This window comes from Ochotona princeps, chromosome 6 (assembly GCF_030435755.1).
Source record: "Ochotona princeps isolate mOchPri1 chromosome 6, mOchPri1.hap1, whole genome shotgun sequence".
Lineage (NCBI taxonomy): Eukaryota > Metazoa > Chordata > Mammalia > Lagomorpha > Ochotonidae > Ochotona > Ochotona princeps.
Genome location: NC_080837.1, coordinates 13,602,528 through 13,619,476, shown reverse-complemented (window position 1 = coordinate 13,619,476; position 16,949 = coordinate 13,602,528). Strand labels below are relative to the sequence as shown.

The 16,949-nt window shown below is 44.4% G+C and overlaps 1 protein-coding gene across 1 annotated transcript; it reads left to right on the top strand.

Moving 5' to 3' along the window:
* The first annotated feature begins 419 nt into the window (after nt 1-419).
* Nucleotides 420-9,759, top strand: SPESP1 (sperm equatorial segment protein 1). Its single transcript, XM_058665327.1, has 3 exons — nt 420-657; nt 8,334-8,733; nt 8,968-9,759. The coding sequence occupies exons 1-3, from the start codon at nt 579-581 to the stop codon at nt 9,590-9,592; spliced, it is 1,104 nt and encodes a 367-aa protein (XP_058521310.1). The 5' UTR covers nt 420-578; the 3' UTR covers nt 9,593-9,759.
* Nucleotides 9,760-16,949: the final 7,190 nt, after the last annotated feature.

Sequence of the window (16,949 nt, the reverse complement as noted above, 5' to 3'; positions counted from 1 at the left end):
GCCTACCTCTCTTGCCCCACCTCAAAATTATGTGCCCTTGCCTCTTGCCAACAAGCTCGGACCATCTTCACTGCCGTTCCCTGCTCTTCGACACCTCTGCTTTGGGGGTTCGGTGGGGAGCAGTCTTCCTCACACTCCATGTTGCCCCTGTGATAACCAGTTCACACTTGTGTAATCGCCTGGTTCTCTCTTTTCACCAGACTGCTCCTTCGCCACAGGGAACTGGGTTTTGCCCGTGGCTAGCCAGCTGCCCCATGCGGGATTGGCCTACCTGGCTGCCCCAAAGGAACCTGCCTGGGCGTCAAAGACGGCCGGCTCGCCGCCTGCCTGCAAGTGGACATGCGCATCGGGAGGGCCCTCGGGAGGGCCCTCCCCCCCGCACGAGGTCTCCTCGTCCCGCGCCCCTGCTCGAGCCTTGCTCCCAGCCCGCTGCCCTGGCGCACTGGGGACAACCGTTGCCGGGAGGCGCCGTGGGCCCTGAGGTGGAACTGTCGGCTCCTGACAGCGTCTTTTGTGCCTCAAGTTCCCAGCCTGGTGGGCCCAGGACGTTCCGATCGCATGGCGGAGTGTTGCGGACGATGCCCATGAAGCCCTTCGTCCTCCTGGTTGCGCTGCTGCTATGGCCTTCGTCCGTGCCGGCATTTCCCTCATTTCGGAGTGAGTGACGACCTACCGCGGTGCCACGGCCACCCTGGGATGCAGTGTGGGAGCCCTCCAGGGCTTCCGGCTTCGCGAGTTCCTCCCCTCCCTTGACCGGACCCCGCTGTCCAGGGTCCTGAGGCTTCCGCTGCTGGTGCCCAGGGACGGGGCAGCGGGGCAGACCCTCCCCAGGGCGCCAGCCGAGGAAGGAGTTGCATGTCAGTTGCAAGTTTGTGGTGCCGCGTAGCAAAGTGTGGACTTCAGATTTCGCTGTTCATAAGTAAAGTTTTGTTGGAACACAGCCACGCTGCTGCCTTTGTGTGCTGTCCAGGGCTGCTTGCCCACTATAGCAGCGAAGTCACCACCCACCAGGGGTTTGCAAAGCCTGAAACATTTACTATTGTTTCTTCCTGTCACAGTGCTCCCAGCTATGGAGCTGGACTTGTATTCAGGCACTGGATGTAAGATGTGGGTGACCCCTCATTGATCACTGTAAATCATTATTTTATCACTTTACTCAGAATAGCATCAAAATTACCTTCAATTTTACCTTTGTATGGAATGAATTTATTCCAAGTTGTCGGATGTGAGTTCTCACTCACATTTTATCATAAGAAAATATTATGTTTGGATTTATATTTGGATTTCTTGTTTAGATACAATTCAGTATATGAAAGAGATTTCAATGTAGTTGACAGTGCAGCAACATTTTATCTTTTATTTCATCACACTCATGTATTTTAATATATTTTGGTCCAACTGATGGGAGTAAATTTTGTTTTATCTCTTTCAATATCACTTACATTTTAAAACAGAACTGTAGTCCTTTGGGATAAAATATTATCACCATTCTCTATGATAATATTGTGGTTTCTCAAAATCTATCGTTACCACTTACAAATTCAGTATACTCATAGACAAGTCACGCTTTTCGGATGTCTCCCCTTTTTCCTTCTCACAACATTGCTCACACTGGAAGCCCTCCGGGGAGCACCGGGCACACAGCAGTCGCTCGGTGAGGAAGAGCACCGGGCACACAGCAGTCGCTCGGTGAGGGAGAGCTGTCATGATCTGTCCAGTGGCAGCTTTCCAGATCCTCCTGTAGATTGCCTGCCACTTTTATTCCTGCACTTTTCGGTTGCTTGTTTACTTTCATATGATTTCTGTCCCTCGATCAGTTCTGCTTGTACTATTTTCAGAAATCTCAACCACCAGTCCGCAATCTCTAGCTCAGGTACAACCGCTCTGTCTTAGATTCCAGAGAGCCTGAAGCCGATGTAATCATGCTGCCTGTGCCGGCTGCTCGAGAGCAGAGTTTAAGCTGGAGGTCATCCTCATCTCAGCTGTGCTCTGGAGCCTGGTAAAAATAGAACATTGTGAAGAACGCCACTGAGGAGACAGATATCCACGACCCTGTCATCCAGCTTCCAAGAGCAGTGCTGTTTGTCCTTTGTCAACATTTGAATTTTGCTCAATGCTTCCAATTTCTTCTTCCTCCTTAGGAAAGGAGGAAAAAGGTTTCCATAGAAGTCAGGACCAACACTAAGGATATTTGAGGCTTAACAGTTTTTCACTGCCCTGCCTGAAGACATTTTTAGAAAGATTAAAATTGATTTGGAAAAGCAGTCCTGATGAATAGAAGATCAATATAAAACAGTATCAGTATGTTTGAGGGGAACAAAAGCAGGTGGTAGGAAGTGTGCGGAGAGAGGATGGATTTAATAATAGAACAGTATGGAGGCAAAACTTGCAGGAAGAAGGGAAGAAAAGTGAGGTAGGAGGTAGGGTGCTCTGTTGCTAAGCAACGTGTTGCCTGAGTAACAGTGGGGGGGTGAGTACCTCTGTTCTTTTAGTTGTCCGCTGGTAGTAAGTGTGTCCTCCTCCTGTCTCTGCTGCCCCAGCTCGTCCCCTAGCCACCTGGTAGGTAGTTTACTTACTAGTTTGAGCAGACAACAGATCTATTACTCTGAGAGGGACAGGCTAATTGATTTGAAAATTAAGGTTTAGCACACTATAGTGCAGTGTCTTCTTCAAAATATGTAAACCGTTATGGCTTGCACTTTTTAGATGTGCTTTTGGTAGTTGCTCTGAGTTTAAATCTTTCCCAAATAGATTGAAAATAAAACTACTACAGAACAGTTTAAATGTATTTACCACTAGGGAGATTAACAATTATGGAAGGTAAATCTTGATATTCCTGAAAGCAGTTTAAACTAGTAACTGGTGACTGGTTTTGCTTCACCGGGGGTTTTTACATTCCTTTCCCATTTACCCCTCTGGTTCTTGCGCTTGGCTTCTTGAGCAGTACATCCCAGCACACGCAAGACAAGGATTTCGCCGTCGAGCCTTCGTGACCTGTCACCTGCCAGTTCTCTTATTTTATACTTTCTGCTCCATCTCTGTTTTTCACACTTGCAATTCAGTTTTGAAGAAGCAAGGTCATATTTCCTGTACTTTCCCGCAGACTAGGTTTTGCTGGCTGCAACGTCATGACGTTGGTGAATACACACCTCCCTTGTTGCCCTCTGTGCTTTCATATGGCCTTAGTCCCACTGCGAGAGCCTTTCATACATGGTATTGTGTTCTATGGAGAAGCATCTAATGACCATATCTTCATTGTTGTTGTTGTTTTCAGATTTATTTATTTTTTTATTGCAAAGCCAGATACATAGAGAGGAGGAGAGACATAGAGGAAGAGATCTTCTGTCTGATGATTCACTCCCCAAATGGTCACAATGGCCAGAGCTGAGCCGATCCGAAGTCAGGAACCTGGAGCCTCTCACGGTCTACCACACAGGTGCAGGGTCCCAAGGCTTTGGGCCGTCCTTGACTGCTTTCACAGGCCACAAACAGGGAGTTGGATGGGAAATGGAGCCATCAGGAATAGAACCAGTGCCCATATGGGATCCCAGTGTGTGTAAGGCGAGGACTTTAGCCACTAGGCTACCTTGCTGGGCCCGACTATGTATCTTTGTAACATGGGCAGCCAGTGCAAATCATTGCAACATGATAATATTCTAATCAGACATTTTTTTTTCATATACTATGGAAATGGCTTATAAATTGAATCATTCTCTCACCTTGAACTACTTTTCCATGTGCAGGTAGATCTGTATGCAGGTAGGTCTACTTCTGTGTTGTCTGCTGTTCCACATATCTGTCAGTGCTATATTATTTTCATAATAAAATTTTTATAGTGTTTTTAATATATAGTTTCATTAAATCATAGTAGTAATCCTTGCTTTTCTGATTCCTTTTCTTCCTCCTCATCTCTCCTCCTCTTCTTCCTTCTCCTCCTCCTTCATTTAAATGAAAGGCAGAGTTAGACAGAGGGATCTTCTGTCCTCTGGTTCACTTCCCAGATGCCATAGTTGCTGCACAATGCCTCATACAATTTTGGACTTATGTTCAGATTCATGATTAGGTAGTTTTGTTGTTGCGTGAGAAGCGTCTTCATTCTCATTTTATCTTCTAACTGGTTAATCTTTTTATATGGAACTTTACGTCTTGTGACTTAATTTCTCTTAGCTGCAGTGCTTCAGTTACTTCTTCTGTATGAATAAATTTGTAGTTGTATCATCTGCGTAGAGAGATGGTTTATATCTCTGTTCCCCGTTCTCATGCCGCCTGTTAATTTCCTTGTCTAATTGCAATGACTAACATCTCCAACACATGTTTACTAGCGATGGAGAGATTATCTACATCTTATTAAATGAGATCTAGAGCATATGTTTAATACTATTTTGGGGAACCATTATATTTTTTCTGTATTATTTTCTAGGAATATTTAGTTTTTTATTTTAAAATGAAAGATTATGTTTAAGAGAAATACATTTATAGAAAACAGTGGTATCTTACACTGTGCTCTGTAGCTTTTCAAATATTTTCTAATATAGAATTAATTTGGTTGTGTGTAATAAAAGCTCAGGTATGGCACTTTAGTTTTATAATCAAATAGGTATTCAAGGAAATTAACTAGTTACCCCGGGCCTTGCTCATAAAGTGGTAGAGCCAAGATCACAATCAATGATTTTACTTTCATCATACAGCACAACATGTTCATTTTAATAAATATTTTCTTTTAGGAAACTTTAGACTCAGAACAATGCATTTTATAAATGAGTATATACTATGTAAGTTGAATATATGAGTTATTTGCTTTTTAGAATATAACTTTTATTTATGCTGGGCTTCCAAATGCTTATGGAAAACTCACATTATTGTATTTTCTTTGTAAGACTTTTTTAAAGATTTATTTATTTATTTTTTAAAGATTTTATTATTATTGGAAAGCCGGATATACAGAGAGGAGGAGAGACAGAGAGGAAGATCTTCCATCCGATGATTCACTCCCCAAGTGAGCCGCAACGGGCCGATGTGCGCCGATCCGATGCCGGGAACCAGGAACCTCTTCCAGGTCTCCCACGCGGGTGCAGTGTCCCAATGCATTGGGCCATCCTCAACTGCCTTCCCAGGCCACAAGCAGGGAGCTGGATGGGAAGTGGAGCTGCCGGGATTAGAACCGACGCCCATATGGGATCCCGGGGCTTTCGAGGCGAGGACTTTAGCCGCTAGACCACGCCGCCGGGCCCTAAAGATTTATTTTTTAAAATAAATATTTATAAGTCAGATATACAGAGAGGAGGAGAGACAGAGAGAAAGATCTTCCATCAGATGATTCACTCCCCAAGTGATTGCAAGGGCCGGTGCTGAGCCAATCTGAAGCCAGGAGCCAGGAACTTCTTCTGGGTATACCACACAGGTGCAGTGTCCCCAGGCTTTGGGGCGTCCTTGACTGCTTTCTCAGGCCACAAGCAGGGAGCTGGACAGGAAGCGGGGCTGCTGGGATTAGAACTGGCAGCCATATAGGATCCTGGCACTTTCAAGGCGAGGACTTTGGCCGTTAGGCCACGCCGCCGGGCCGTCTTTGTAAGATTTTGACCTGCTCCAAAGGCAGAAGAACTGTGAGCCAAAGGAAGAGAGAAGGAAAGAACGTGAGACAGAGGAATGTGCTGTTCACTCCCCAGATGACCAAGTGCTGGCCAGGCCAAAGCCGGACCTCCGTCCTGGTCTCCCATGTGGGTGGAAGTGGCCCAAATGACTGGCCTGACTTCTAGTGTTCTCTCAGGCATGTTAGTATCAGCTCAGTGGACTCAAACTGGCACCGCGATGTGGTTGTCACCATTGCAGGTGCAACTCAGCCCACTGCACCTCAATGCCACTCTCTCGCATTATTTTTAAATTCCAGTTCTCCACAAACTTTTTGCACATGTGTACCCTGTGTTTTGGAAGTAAAACATTATGGAGAAGTCTAACGTTGCCTTTAATGACAAAATTCAGTCCCATATCCCCTCCTCAGAGGCAGTTACCTGGGTAAGTTTGATGTGTTATTCTTCTAATCCATTTCAAAATACTTATCATGTGAGTGACCTTGAAAAAAATGTATTACAAATACAGTATCAAAATCCACCTTATGTTCTATGGAGGCACTTCTGCAGATTCGTAGCAAGTGGACTTAAAACTGTTGAAAGAAAAAAATTTGTGAAATCCATGCACATGACACGTTTTCAAAAAATTCTGAAAATATGTATTATGAAAAAAAAGTACATGTATTTAAACTTTTCGCACGGAAGTAATCTTTTCATTCTGTATTCCCCAGAGTTTTCCAGTGCCCTCAGGTACACGCATCTTCCTTGTCACCCGGTCTGGGAGGAGGGAAGGTGTCTCAGTGTGGTGCAAAACGCAGCCTCTCGTGCCGGAACCTCGGTTTCAACACAGATCTGCCTTCTCTCCACCATCACCTTGCCTCACTAAGTTGTTCTCATTACAAATTCTCAGAAATTTAAAAATATACTTTCCATTTGGACTGAACTTCCATCTGGTCTTTCAGAGTTGTAGCAGAGTAATTAATGAAAAGAGGAGAAACATACAAATATGAGATTTAGGCAACTTTTGAGTATTGTGTTGTTACCAAAAATCCAAATAAAAAAATGCCTCCTGAATGGAAACTTGATTTCCTTGAGGCTATAGAAGAGTTAAGAGTTTTGTTTTCTGGCAAAAACAAAACCTAAAACGAAACCCTACTTTCTTGAATTCAAATCAATTTGAATACATGATAATGAGAATATCATTTAAAACTTCCATATAAAACAAAATCGCAGCAATGGGGCTGGTGCTGTGGCTTTCACCGGTGGAGCAGCATGCTGTGTAGGCATTGGTTTGAGACCCCACAGCTCCACTTCTGATCTGGCCCCTTCTTACGGCATGGGAAAGCAGCAAAGGATGGTGCAAGTCCTTGAGCTCCTGCCTCCTGGCTTGAATTGGTTCAGCTCCAGTTATTGCTGTCACTGGGGTGTGAACCAGCAGACAGAAGGTCTCTCTCTCTCCTTCTCTTTATGACTCTGCCTTTCAAATAAAAATAAGTCTTCTTTTTTTTTAATAAATAAAATGCCAGCACTTACAACATTTATGACTCCAGAGTAGGGAAGTAAAACACAATTCCAGAACATTTTATTCGATAATCTTTCCTGTTCTCCAAGCTGGAAATAAATCTTTGCTACCCAGATACTGCAAAAATTACAGTAAAAAAAGGAAATGTCACTTTATTGTTCAGTGAAGTGTTAATGATATTATACCAAGTTGAAAGAGTTTTCTGTAATGAGCCAGATAGTATTTTCAGCTTTGCATACCACGTTGGCCTTTCTACAGCGACTCTACTGTTGTGTTGCAGCAAAAGCACCCAGAAACAACATGTTAAAAATGGGCAAGAATGGGCTGGACTCGATGACATTGACTTATGGAAGCAGTTGAGGCGGGGATCGGCAGCTCAGGCTTTGGCCTGGTGGGAAAGACTCCAGGCATGTCAGAGTGCTTGGTTTGAGTACTGCTGCCTCTTCCTTCCCACCCGGCTGCTTGCCTAATGTGCACCTGCAGAAGCAGCAGGTAGCTCCGGGGAGCCTTCGTACCCACACGGGGGACCTGGATTGAATTTCCAGCTCCCCGTCTTTGAACCGGCCCACTCTTACCCGTTGTGGGCATTTGGGGTGTGAACCAACAGATGGGGGGGGGGTCTTTCTTTTCTCTCACCCAAGGATTCTCTCCAGGAAGTAAATAATTTTTGTTAAGTTGGGTGGATGTGACCTATGGGACCGAGAAATCTTCCTAGGGTTAAGACAGGAGGATATTGTTAAATGTTTCATAACTGGCATTGGGCGGGGGAAGGTGAGTCCTCATTTGTAACATTTGTACCTATTCACGGAATCAGTAGTCGATTTCAGGTGACCAGTCTGACATCAGTGAACACAGATACAAAGGGACCCACAGCACACATGACTGTATTTTTATCACATAATGTAAGAAGGCTCCAGAATAGAAATTTTAGCAAAGATGAAAAGGTTATTAGGAAGTGATGATTTGAATAACCATTACTTTTGATTTTGATTGGCTTAATTGCTAATTCAGATAACTTGATTCTAGTGATGTTCAATGATTTTAGTATTTAATGATGTTTAACCTCCAGATCACAAACTTTCTTAAAATGTAATAATTAGCTCTAGTGAACCACTACTGTAATAGACCACTCCACTGAAGGATATGATCAAGAATTTTGGTTTAATATGTTGCCTTTGGAATCATAAGTTCAATGTGTAATAATAATCAATATTACTTATTTGTCTGATTTTTTTCCCCATAAGGCATAACTGTGACGCCTGATGAAGAACAAAACTTGAATCATTATGTGCAGGTCTTAGAGAACCTAATACTAAGTGTTCCCACCAGGGATCAAGGCCGTGAGAGAAAAGCAAAGTCTCCAAAAAATGATGTTTCTGTAGAACCGAAGACATCGAGTGAGTTAATGACACCCACATCACCTGCAGAATCTTCAACTGAGAATGAGGGCTTAACCAGTCCTGTCAGTGACGAAACTGTAACTTCTCCTTCTAAAAGTTTCACACTGGAAGCACCAAAGAAAAAACGTACTAGAAGTACAGCCTTCTGGTCCATCAAACCAAACAATGTTTCTGTTGTTTTACACGCTGAAGAACCTTACATTGAAAAGGAAGAGCCGGAGCCGGAGCCGGAGCCAGAGCCAGAGCCAACTTGGAGAAAAACTGAGCCCAAACCGGCTACGACCACAGCGGAGCCAGAGCCGGAGCCGACCACCAGGACGACGGATCCCGAGCTGACCACCAGGACGACGGAGCCCGATCTGACCACCAGGACCACGGAGCCCGATCTGACCACCAGGACGACGGAGCCCGAGCTGACCACCAGGACGACGGAGCCTGAGCCGACCACCAGGACGACGGAGCCCGAGCTGACCACCAGGACCACGGAGCCTGAGCCGGCTACCAAGACCACTGTGGCCACCACGACCGAGTTCTTCACCACGCTGCCCAGCAGCACCCTAACCACGCGCAGCACCCACATCATCATGACGTCCACAGAGTCGGAAGATGTCCCTCAGCTCTCAGGCGAGTATGAAGAACCAACCTACGAACCGCATTCGAGCTTGGATTATAATGGGATCTTGAGGAAGATCGCCGACATGAAGCTGCAGGCGCGGCGGGCACCTTTCTTCCACAACAGCAACCCCGAATACAGCAAGGACATCAAGGCCTCCAAAGAGCACCTGCTGCGCAGCCTCGCCCTGGCCGAAGCTGCCGAGCACAAGTTGCAGAAGATGTCCCGGTCCCGCCTGTTCTCAGTGGGGCGGACAATCGGTCAGGTGGATGACGCGGAAACTGTGATCAACATGCTGTACAACGCCAGGGACAAACTACCCGAGTATTTGGATATCAAGGGTGTTCCACCAGAGATGAGGAAAAGAGTTACCGCAGTCATCAATACGTTGAAAAAAATAGTATGTGGGGGCCAAGTAGAAACTCAAAACCTCATTAGAAAGCTATTAAGCAATAATATAAAGATTTTAAACCTACTTGATATTCCATGACAAAACTGCATTCATTCGCAGGAGAAATAAGCATATTGGTGCTTTCCAGAGTTGTACAAAAATACTTTCTATTATAGCTTGATCTATTAACATCTGTATATATAATGTTATGAAATTTTTGCATGCACGAAGAGCTCAGTAATTTAAAATAAACTTCTAGTTCAGGAGCCTCCAGTTTTTGCTCATTAATTTTAAAGGTTGTGGAGATGTACCATTTTTAATGTTTAAACTTTTGCTTTACTTGAATAAGCAATGGTGTGTACCATTTGCATATACACAGATAAGTGTATACATATTTGTGTACACACACGCATATTACACATATGCCCAATGTTTGGGAATTGCATATAAATGCAGATATTTGGGGGTTATTTAGTCTTTATAACTCTTCAGTGATTCTGACTTCAATCTCAATACCATAATTGGGGCTTCAGTCATAACTGGTTTTATTTGGATCTATGTGTATCTACTTTTATTGTTAAGTGCTTTTGGAGTAGCAGTGAGTGACTGAGTGACTGTAACCCGGGTGTATCATGACCTGTTTTTTTTTTTTGGTGGACATAGACATTGAAACTTTGCAAACCTGTGTACTATTACAGTATGATGCAGGTAATTCTGTGCTGTGATTTGATAAGGAGTGTATTCAGATTCACTCATTTGTGTATTTAGGTATTCATTCCTTGACCTTTTTACCAGGACAAAAAAAACTCAACCTTGGGAATACAATCATAAAGCCTAATAACTAATATCTTCTCTCATTGATATACATTATAGCAAGAAAGACAGTCATGAAACAAGTAATGCCAACAATTTTGAAAGTTCAGTTGTGACACTTGGTTAGGATGGTGTGAGATGACAGACCTCATCTAGACCAAGAACATGGGAAAGGTATTCTGAGAAAGTGAGAATTGGGTGAGGTCTAAGAGGTTGCTGTGCAAAGGGAAGTGGCATTCCAGGCGAAGGGTGCAGCCTGTGTAAGTGCTCGGGCAGACCGGAAGTGCCTGGAGGGTAGGAAGGAAAGGAGTGAAGCCGGCATTGGGATGTGGTGGGATGAGCCTCCATCTGCAATCCTAGTATCCCATATTGGCACCGGCAGTTCTGGGAAAGCAGAAGTTGGGTCAAATACTTGGGCCCCTGTGTCCACTTGGGAGGCCTGGATGTGGTTCCAGGCTTCTGGCTGGCCCAGCTCTGGCCTTTTTTGTCATTTGGGAGACAGCCAGCAGATGGAACATTCCCATTCTCCCTCTCTGCTCTCCCCTTCTCTTCCTTTTCCTCCTCTCCCTCCTCTTTGTACAAAGTTAGGAGTGATGACATACCGGAGTGGGAGTAGATCCTGCAGGGTCTGTTAATATGTAAGTGGATTTTAAGCTAAGGACTGGTCTAGTGCAAGCAAACAACAATCTGATCACCATTTTAGAAGCAGGTCAGAAAAGCACAGTGTGCACAGGCCGCATTCAGCTTGGGATGAGAGGGGTGGCAATTGGGGAACATCAACAGAATTTGGCAATTGAATGGATATGGAGACTGACGGAGTAGCAAGGATCAGAAATGATTCCCGCTCCCAGGGTTGTCCTACATTGGAGTTCCTGGACACAATTCCCAGCCCTAGCTCTTGACTTTATTTTCCTGCAAATGCTTGTTGGCTCAAGTGATTGGATTTCAGGCACCAAAGAGGGAAAGATGTTCCCAGCTTCTGGGTTTGGCCTTGCCTTTCCCTAGCTGTCACAGGCGTCTGGAGGATGAGTCAGCAGATAGGAGCTCTGTCTGTCCCTTTCTCTGTCTCCTTGCCTCTCAAATAAATCAGAAAATAATTTTGATACATAATTATAGAAGTTTTGTTTCATAAAACATTGTTGTATACCGGTGTTTATTCTACACAGCTATTTCACTGTGGAAAATTTCAATACATGCATAATAAACAGTACTAAAATGAATGCATGTAATGTCATCTGGTTGCAACCATTATCTACCTTAGCTAGCATTATTTGTTTATTTATGAATATGTTTACATAGTTGATCAGGGTGGGAAGGATTGAGGGTTAGGGAAAAGTGGGTGTAATCATTGTTTATAAGCTCACCCCTTCCTTTTTCTGGGGAGAGGGGAGGTAGGGGGTGAAGCCACACCCAGCCTCCCAACTGCCCCAATACCTGGTAATGGGGAATGGCTACCCGATATCGACCCAGGGACCGATGTGGCGCATGCTCTGAGGATTCTGCCCAGGTGGTTCTGATAGTTCTGAAATGCTGTCAGTCTCACTGATCCAAGGATGAGGGAACACTTTCTTTTCTTTTTATTTTTTTTTAAAGATTTATTCATTTTATTACAGCCAGATATACACAGAGGAGGAGAGACAGAGAGGAAGATCTTCCGTCCGATGATTCACTCCCCAAGTGAGCCACAACGGGCCGATGCGCGCCGATCCGAAGCTGGGAACCTGGAACCTCTTCCAGGTTTCCCACGCGGGGGCAGTGTCCCAATGCATTAGGCCGTCTCAACTGCTTTCCCAGGCCACAAGCAGGGAGCTGGATGGGAAGCGGAGTTGCTGGGATTAGAACCGGCGCCCATATGGGATCCCGGGGCTTTCAAGACAAGGACTTTAGCCGCTAGGCCACGCCGCCGGGCCCGAGGGAACACTTTCATTGTCCATTGGCTGGCATAGTCGACCTTACAGTCTCCATTCAACCAGATATTTGCTGTGATCATTTAGCTAGGGTAGGTGTCCAATTTGTACCGTTCTCCTTCCTCTGCTATGGAACCAGCAGACCAGCCCTCTGCAGGTCCCAATGGACTGTTATATCCTCCATGTGGATCTGGGCAAGCTGTCTACTACTCCATCTTTTCCACTGAGTAGGACCAGAACCCCCCGCGGCTCATGGACCTGGTACCCACTGTGCAGGCAAGCCCAAGGACTCAGGCCAGGCAACGTGGGACCCACTGGCCCCAATCTTCCAGGACTCACAGACCTGGCACCCATCGCCTCCAGACTGGCATAGCTCACCCCACCTCAGCGTCCACCATTGAGTGCTGTAATCTAGCTCGGTCCAGTCTGCCCCTGGTTCCAGCTCTTGTTGATGGGTGCTAGCCCAGTTCAGCCAGCTCCATATCCCAGCTCTAATGTCAACTGGCTGGTGTTGCAGTCAGACCTGGCCGCTCCTGCACCTTGTCCTGGTTCTCAGATCTGCCAGTGGATGTTATGAACTGGCCCAGCTTGGCTCACCCCTAGACCTGACCTACATGTATGCCGGTGGGTACTGTTGCCTGGCCTGGCCTGGGCTGCTCCTTGCTCTGGTTCTTACACTCACCTGCAGGGACTGTGTCTTAACAGTGGAGTTCCCTAAGCTACTCCATCAGGTCACCTCCCAGTGACAGATCTCATGCACACCGGTGAGTCTTCTGCCCAGGCTGACTTTGCCTCTTTTTCTAGCAGGAGCAATGTCCTTGCCCAACTGGCCTATACCCAATCCAGTTCTTACTTTTAGGTGTTGCAGCCCAGCCATACCTGGTCTGTGCCCAGACACAGCACTCATGTGGTTCAGCCAGAGCCGAGACCTAGCCCAGCCCAGCCCATTCTACACCCACCTGGCTCTCATGAGTACCGGTGGGTACTGGAGTCTAGCCCAGTCTGCTACTCTCCAGATCCAGTCCACACCCGGGGGAAACTTAAGCCATGTCCAGCCCAGCCTGCTGTCCTCATTCCAACTTGCCCTCAGCTGTGCTGTCCCCCAGACCTCCCCTATAAGCCCACACCCCCAAATAACCAGAGTGTGCCAGGGGTGCCGGGCAAAGCCCAGCTGGCCATAGACATGCTTATACAAGGAGGACCCAGTCGCACTGTCTCAAGTCCCAATAGCTAGTCTTTTTCATGTATCCCATGCCGCGTCACCCCTGCTTATTTCGTGTTGAACTACACCCCAGACACTCAAACGTTCCACCTGTAAACATTAACAATATGAAGCTCTGTCAGCTCTGTCACAGAAATTTAATGATTATTTTTAATTAATTTTTTTAGTTCCAGTTTTGACTTTATTACCTAATAGAAGTACAACCTATGGTATGCTAAAATTAATGGTTCAAGAGTATAATGAAAACATCATTTACAAGTATTTAATGTATTTCTGAATGGTAGTTCCAAATTTAGAATGCAAAGCAGTGCACATGATGAAAGACCAGTCTAGCTCAAGGCCCATCAGGTTCTTACTTAACGTCAGTCTTTAGAGGTTCTTCAGGATTTTCTGTGGTGATTTTTAATGTCCTAAAACACCAACTATTCAAACTCCCAAACTAATGATTTTTAAAATTTATAATATACACATCAAGATCAAAATTCCCAACTTGATATCGGTTGATTTATTATTTAGTTTTTCATTACTACAACTAAAAATGCCTAAAAGGAGCTTCTTAGAAAGTCAGCAGATTTATTTTGCTTTGCAGTTTGGAGAGTCCTGGTCCAAGACGGGGCAGCCGCAATGGTTCAGGCCTCTGGAGGGACTGGGAAATGACAAAGGCAGCCCTTCCTCTGCCCTCTTGGGGTCTCTTCTTAGACCACCACCATGATTCCATGAGGGGGCTCCAATCCTATCATGCTACAGGGTCCCACCTTCAGATACCATAACTGCATTAAAATGTATCCTGAACCCATCAACCATTGATCTGTTCATCATTCACATAAAACTTCGCTGTCCTAATGTCAGCCTGGGTTTGGGGAACCCAGGCCTTGTTCAGACTACAACAGCTGATTGGACATATTAGTCAGGTTTAATCTGAAGATTTTTTTGACCTCTTTTTCTCCTTAAAATCTATCATCAAAGAAATAGGTCATTTGTGCTGTGGCTTCCCACAATTTAGATCTTTGCTGACTGCATCTCCAGTAATGCCATTTGCATGGTCTGTCCTTTGTGTTTTCTGTAAACTGGTTATTGATTCTGGAGAAGTGTCGTCAGCTGGAGGCTTGCCATTTGTTCTCTTGACCAGACAGTGTTTCCTTCTTCCCTTTGATTGTGTGTGGGTGTGTGTATTTTTAGAAGGCTTTGAGGTCATTGGCTTTGTCAGGCGATAAAGTGGAGATAGCATTCTTTGTTAGCTGAAATAAATCTATAAAGAGAACCATTATTCAATCCACTATTTGATGCCTCAGGAGTCCAGTGTATACTGGAACATCATCAAAATGCTCAGATCTTTCTTCCTTTTAAAAATGCTTTTCAAAAAACTATTTATTAGGATCCTCCACCAATGATTTTATTATCTTTTGACACTGGTGATTATAATTTTTGTACAGCCATTTTAGGCATATAGATAAATTTACAGAAGCAACAAAGTTCACTTTTATTTCCCTTTCTCCCTGGTAACTTGCCCTGTTATTTCCATCTTGTGTTGGCGTGGTACAGTTGCTACAGTGATGAGCCTACATCATCACCCAGAATCCAAAGCTTACAAGGAGTGTTGCTCTTCGTGACTGACATGCTGTGTGGTTGGACAAATGTATAGGTCCCTTATTGGTTCATTGACCTTAGAATCCCAGGAGCTCCAGCTGTTCATCCACACTGCTCCTCACCCTCTGGAAACCACTTCTCTTGTACTGTTCCACAGTTTCGTCTTCTCCAACACAGATGTTGTTGGAATCGTGCAATTTATTCCCCTGTTAGACTGGCTTCTTTCATTTAGAAACACGTGTTCACATTTCCTCCAAATTTTTAATGGATTGTGTTCTCATCAAGGGCTTTGTGGTCACTTCCAAGTTTTGGCAACCACATATAAAGCTGCTGTGAACATCTGTGTGCAGGTTTTTGTGTAGATGTACGTTTCCCTCTCCTTTGGGAAAATACTACGGGGCATAGTTTCTGGTTCATGTGGTCATAGTATGTTTAGTTTTGTAAGACCCTGCCACACCCTCTTGTAAAGTGCTGTGCCATTTTGCATCCACATCAGCAATGAATATGAGTTCCTGTTGCTCCACATCCTTGCCAACATGTGGTGTTGTCAGCATTCTGGATTTTAGCCATTCTAATATGTGTGTAGTATTATCTTACTGTTGTGACTTCTCATTTTCATTAAACTTTTTTGATGAAAATTAGATTCATATGTATTTGTGAAAAATGAGAGAGATCTAATTGGTGTCCCAATGAAAAGTAAGATAGATTTTTTAAAATGAAAAAGCAAGATGTTTGTAAATTATGTATCTGATATGGAACCACTTTTCATTGGAAAGACAGAACTACAGAGAAGGAGAGAAATATCCTCCACTGGCTGATTCACTCCTCAAATGGCTGCAATGGCCGGAGCGGAGCCCATCTGAAACCAGGAGCCTGGAGCTTCTTCTGGGTCTCCCACAGTAGCAGGATGGAGTGGGAGGTGCAGGATCCCAAGGCTGTGAACCATCCTCTGCTGCCTTCCCAGAGCACAAGCAGGGACTGAATGGCAAGTGCAGTGGTGGGACATGAACCAGTGCCCGTTTGGGATTTTGGCCCTTGGAGGGGGAGGATTAGCCATCAAGCCAAGCCATAAAAAAATTTTATAAGTTCAATTTCAATAAGAGTTTCAGAGCTTTTCAAGCTGTGTATTTAATATTAGGTGAGTTGTAACCATTTGTTTTCTGAGAAATTAACCTATTTCACCCAATTTGTCAAATTTATCTCTTTAAAGTTGCTGTAGCTTTCCCTTATCTTCTTGCCATCTACATAGTGTTCAGTGATGTATTCTATTTCTTTTTTATATTAATAAGCAATTTCTTCTCTCCCTTTTTCAGTCTTGCAAGAGATTTGTCAATTTTATAGGTCTTTTCGAAGAGCTAATAAAAATGTTTCACTAATTTCTCTATAATTTCCCTGTCTTCATTTTTGTATCTATATCATGTGTTTTTTCTGCTTTTTAGGGATGTATCTTCCACTTCTTTTTGTAAGTTCTTGAGGTTGGTGTTTGGGTAATTGATTTGAGACTTTACCTTTTTCCAGTGCATACACCAAACAGTATAAGTGTTTTTAGAAGAATTATTTTTGTTATGTCCCATCATAACTTTTCATGTACTACGTTTTTTGCTCGCTCAGTTTTTCTTTTTTTTCTCTTTCTTCCCTTTCCTTCTTTCCTTTCTCTTTCCTTCCTTCCTTCCTTCTCTCTCTCTCTTTCTTTTACAATTTATTGCTTGAAAGAGTTCCAGAGAGAGAGAGAGCAGATATTTTCCATCTGCTAGTTCTTTCCCCAAATGGCTAGGACAGCCAAAGCTGGGCCCCTCTGAGGCAAGCATCCAGGAGCTTCTTCCAGTCTCCCACATAAACACTTAGATCATTTTCTGCTGCTTTCCCAGGTGAATTAACAGGGAACTGGATCAAACGTAGAGTGGGGGGCGTGAGTCAGCACCCATGT

Coding starts and splice junctions, on each gene's coding strand:
- SPESP1 (XM_058665327.1), top strand. CDS start 579: ATGCCCATGAAGCCCTTCGTCCTCCTGGTTGCGCTGCTGCTATGGCCT. Junction 658..8,333: donor GGCATTTCCCTCATTTCGGA/GTGAGTGACGAC, acceptor TTTCCCCATAAG/GCATAACTGTGACGCCTGAT. Junction 8,734..8,967: donor GAGCCGGAGCCAGAGCCAGA/GCCAACTTGGAG, acceptor GCTGACCACCAG/GACCACGGAGCCTGAGCCGG.